Raw genomic sequence first — 4563 nt, forward strand, 5'->3', positions numbered from 1 at the left:
GAACTCCTGAACCCAACTAATAATAATCATTTTCAAGTCCATTAATCATTGTGAAATGTGTGTAACCCTGGGGTCAAGCAGAACCATTGCAGTTGTGTGTTTGTTTGTGTTGTATAGATGATCTCCGAGCTGAGAAGGTACATCCAGCATATCAGCCTGTCCCCCGACTCCATCAACAACGATGACGTAAGACATGACACTTCTGCTCATTCTAGCTCCTCCTGTGTGGAACGTTGCTTCTTCAACCTGTCTAGTCTGTCTGAATTCTCAAGTATTAATGTGACTTTGTTCCAGGCGGTGTCTCCCCTCATGAAATACTTACATGACACTCTAGTCATCCTCAGTGAGAGCCTGGTGAAGGAGAATCTGGCGAGGTAATTACCTTCCTAACCCTTCACACTACTATAGATGCATTCTTCAACACATCACCATGACAGCCCGCCTGACACCAAACGTAAACTGACAGGTTCCTAGCTGCTTGTGAGCCATGTTCCAGGCCCTTCTGCTCATCATGTTCTGTGCTGTGCTGGTTTTGGGGGCAGGGTTGACCTCATGTTCTGTGCTGGTTTAGGGTTAGGGTTGTGGGGTTGGGGTTGTAGGGTTGGGGACGGGGTTGTGCTCAGCGGTCTGACTGGGCGTTTCTGACTGGGCGTGTCTGACTGTGTCCCAGAGTTCTCCACAGCATGTGGGAGCTGCTCCTCAGCATGATCCTGGACACCATCGCTGAGAACAGAGGGGTCCAGGTGGAGTTCTACAACCGCTTCCAGTACACTGTGGAGGTCAGTGCTCTCATCCATACTGGGCCTTAGTGGCCAGGGCCCAGGTCAGCTCGGTCCAGTCCAGCCTTAGTGGCCAGGGCCCAGGCCAGCTCGGTCCAGTCCAGCCTTAGTGGCCAGGGCCCAGGCCGGTTCGGTCCAGTCCAGCCTCCATCATCATTAGCTACTGTATCCCTGCTTCTGCTGCTGGGACATTGTTATATTCATGAGGTCCGTTGGCAGTGGCTCAGCGCAGAGGAGAGGGGAGCCCCTGCAGAACGAGAGCGTGAGACTTCCTGTATTCTAATGGAGTAGAGCTGGCGAGGGACACACACACAGCAGATTTGCATGGGAAGTCATGATATGCTAAGTGGTGGGTAGACATGCTGCAGCCCCCCGGAGGTCCCGTCTTCCCAGCGGGGGTCTCATGCTGTCCGTGAGAAACACGCAGAGCTGCGGATAGACCCAGACGTATGCTCTGAGCGGGGGAGAAGCCTGTCTGCAGTGCTCATCCAGCAGCTGCCTGTCCTTCTGCGTCCCCTCCTCTGCTCCCCTCCAGGCCCTGGTGCAGTTCTTCCACGCTGACGGAGAGGGACTGGCCTGCGATGACATGAAGAGTGGCAGAGACTACAAGGTGGGACTTCTAGTGTCACGGTGAATCCTGTCTGTGACTGAGTGGTATTTCTGGGGGGCTTGTTGAGTTGACTGACAACCCCCCCCCCCCCCCCTTCTCCCCCCCCCAGGCCCTGGACGAGGAGCTGAGGCTGAACAAGTGTTCCTCCTTTGAGCTGATAGAACAGTTCTTCCTGGAGAAGATCTCCCAGCAGGTAGGCGGCCGCCCACTGTGGTGGAAACTTGAAGCTTCAAACCCCGCAGTGGAACGGGATTTTGATTAGAAGTGAACACATCCCTCCTCTTTAATGAAAATGAGCAAACTCTCCTCAGCAACAGTGAGTGCGGCGCTGTGGCCTTGTGTTGGGTGGGTCTGAGCAGGCCTTGTGTTGGGTGGGTCTGAGTAGGCCTTGTGTTGTGTGGGTCTGAGCAGGCCTTGTGTTGGGTGGGTCTGAGTAGGCCTTGTGTTGGGTGGGTCTGAGCAGGCCTTGTGTTGGGTGGGTCTGAGCAGGCCTTGTGTTGGGTGGGTCTGAGCAGGCCTTGTGTTGGGTGGGTCTGAGCAGGCCTTGTGTTGGGTGGGTCTGAGCAGGCCTTGTGTTGGGTGGGTCTGAGCAGGCCTTGTGTTGGGTGGGTCTGAGCAGGCCTTGTGTTGGGTGGGTCTGAGCAGGCCTTGTGTTGGGTGCCAACTGTGCCACCTACAGCTGGACGTAATGGAAGAATGCGATTTGCGTTCATTTTTATTAACGTGTAAATGTTTGCAAAATGAATGAATCTAATGTAAACACGTTAAATTGACAGCCCTAGTTTCACAACGTGGATCTGGTTTTCAGAGAACGCTGAAGCACACCCGGTTCGGACGTATCAGTGTGAAGTGTTACTACGACCTCTCCGAGCAGAAGCTGACCGTGGAGATCCTGCATGCAGCTGATCTTATTGCCCTGGACGCCAACGGTAAATACCCCACCGACACTGACCTGCAGCCTCTGGCTCGCCAGCAGTGGCAACACCATCTCCCTGTCCCCCCTCGCAGGGCTGAGTGACCCCTTCATCATCGTGGAACTGTGTCCCCACCACCTCTTTCCCACGGCCAAGAGCCAGCGCACCCAAGTCAAGCTCAAGACCCTCCACCCTGTGTTTGACGAGCTCTTTTACTTGTGAGTATTGGAACCCGTAAAGTAGCCATCAAACATACAATACATACACTTACACATGGCTGCGACCATGCTTTGAAGGTTGACCGTTGTTTGTTTGTTCGTTTGCTTGTTTGTTTGTTTGTTGTCCTCCAGCCATGTGAGCCCTGAGCAGTACAGACACAGGTTTTCCTGTCTGACCTTCACTGTGATGGACTATGATTGGCTGTCCACCAATGACTTTGCGGGCGAAGCCGTGGCCCCGCTGAGTGACTTCTGCTGGCCTGGGAGACCCAGCGCCTCGGCGTCCGGGAAGAGCGTCCCCCCCTCCATCCTGCACCTCTCCCGGAGCAAACCCAGCGGTACGCGGCCTGGGCCTCCATCTCAGGCCCCATCTCATCTCTGAGAGAGAGCAGCTCTCCGGGGAGGGCTGGGGTCACGTCTGGGAAGGGTTTCCAATCACTTTCTGTAATTCAACTTGGACATCTCTTCAATTGAAAGGTAATTGTGTGAGGCGTTGGAAGCGCTTACCTCTGTCTGCTCCCCCTCTCCAGAAAAGCCAATCATGAGACTGCTGGACGCGCGGACGGGAGACAAGGAGGCGCAGGAGTTCGTCCGCCGGCTCAAGGAGATTGAGAAGTCTATGGAAGAGGAGTAAGTGGTCAGCACTCACTGGTGTATTGGTGTTTTCTGAGCTAATCTTGTCCTTGCTATGTGAGATTTTGTACCTGTTGTACTATGTTTACAATGTTTACAGATTTGAAACCCTCCTGTATGTGCAGTAAATATGTTTGATGAAAAACATGGTACAGTAAGACACATTACTGTTTTCCTGGGGAACGTGTGTCCTGTCACTGTGCTGTGTTTAAATGTCTCAGTGTTCATCTGAGAAACGTGACACATAGTTTGAACTATGATTATTATTACTCTCTATATGATTATTATGACTCTATATATTTTGTTAAGAAGTCTATGAATGTAATGTTGTTGTATTCTCTTTGATATGATAGATTTAAACTTAAGCAAACATAATTTGTCTGTATATTGATGGAGCTGCATCATTTAAGTGGATTTCACAGCCGTGTTCATGCATATATTTTGTATTATTTCCGGATAGAAAAGTAGCACAACATGAAACGTGAGGTCTGTCAGCCGAAGCAGCGTGTCGTCTCAGTTTGTAAACAAGAGGGCCGCTTTTTCCTCTCCCATGTTCACCATGTATGTTTAAGGTCATCTATGCTCAAATATGATTGATAAATGGTTATATCTCTTCAGATTATGTAAGTTAAAAAATGATTTGTTATTGTAAATGTGACTTGTCCTTGAATTGTAATGGACTGTGTTGCTGTGTATTGTACAGTTCCAATGTACTTGTCAAGAAACTGTATTTGAATATGATCACAAATAATTCAAAATTTTGTGTTGTTAATCATCTCCTTTTTTAAAAATCAAAACAATGATGACCGTGAAACAATAGACATCCAATGGCACATAAATACATACAATACACAATCTGTTGAGGTGCAGTGGCTCAGAATCTTTGGAAGAAAGACCAAGTTCAACTGCCAGCATTCAGACAAGCAGACTCTACTGTTTCAGACAAGCAGACTCTACTGTTTCAGACAAGCAGACTCTACTGTTTCAGACGAGCAGACTCTACTGTTTCAGACGAGCAGACTCTACTGTTTCAGACAAGCAGACTCTACTGTTTCAGACGAGCAGACTCTACTGTTTCAGACGAGCAGACTCTACTGTTTCAGACAAGCAGACTCTACTGTTTCAGACGAGCAGACTACTGTTTCAGACGAGCAGACTCTACTGTTTCAGATGAGCAGACTCTACTGTTTCAGACGAGCAGACTCTACTGTTTCAGACGAGCAGACTCTACTGTTTCAGACGAGCAGACTACTGTTTCAGACGAGCAGACTCTACTGTTTCAGACGAGCGGACTCTACTGTTTCAGACGAGCAGACTCTACTGTTTCAGACAAGCAGACTACTGTTTCAGACGAGCAGACTCTACTGTTTCAGACGAGCAGACTCTACTGTTTCAGACGAGCAGACTCT

General features: G+C 49.8%; 1 protein-coding gene across 1 annotated transcript in view; it reads left to right on the forward strand.

Moving 5' to 3' along the window:
- The window catches only part of baiap3 (BAI1 associated protein 3), a gene marked incomplete at both ends in the record, with an annotated part of 31207 nt that extends 28052 nt beyond the window's left edge, over positions 1-3155 (forward strand). The window contains 9 exon segments of the mRNA XM_084437682.1: positions 118-186; positions 295-374; positions 671-779; positions 1315-1389; positions 1499-1582; positions 2198-2318; positions 2398-2521; positions 2654-2859; positions 3052-3155. Of these exon segments, the coding sequence (XP_084293808.1) occupies positions 118-186; positions 295-374; positions 671-779; positions 1315-1389; positions 1499-1582; positions 2198-2318; positions 2398-2521; positions 2654-2859; positions 3052-3155 (972 nt within the window).
- Between the last annotated feature and the right edge of the window lie 1408 nt (positions 3156-4563).

The sequence above is a fragment of the Borostomias antarcticus genome (assembly GCF_949987555.1).
Source record: "Borostomias antarcticus genome assembly, chromosome: 5".
Lineage (NCBI taxonomy): Eukaryota > Metazoa > Chordata > Actinopteri > Stomiiformes > Stomiidae > Borostomias > Borostomias antarcticus.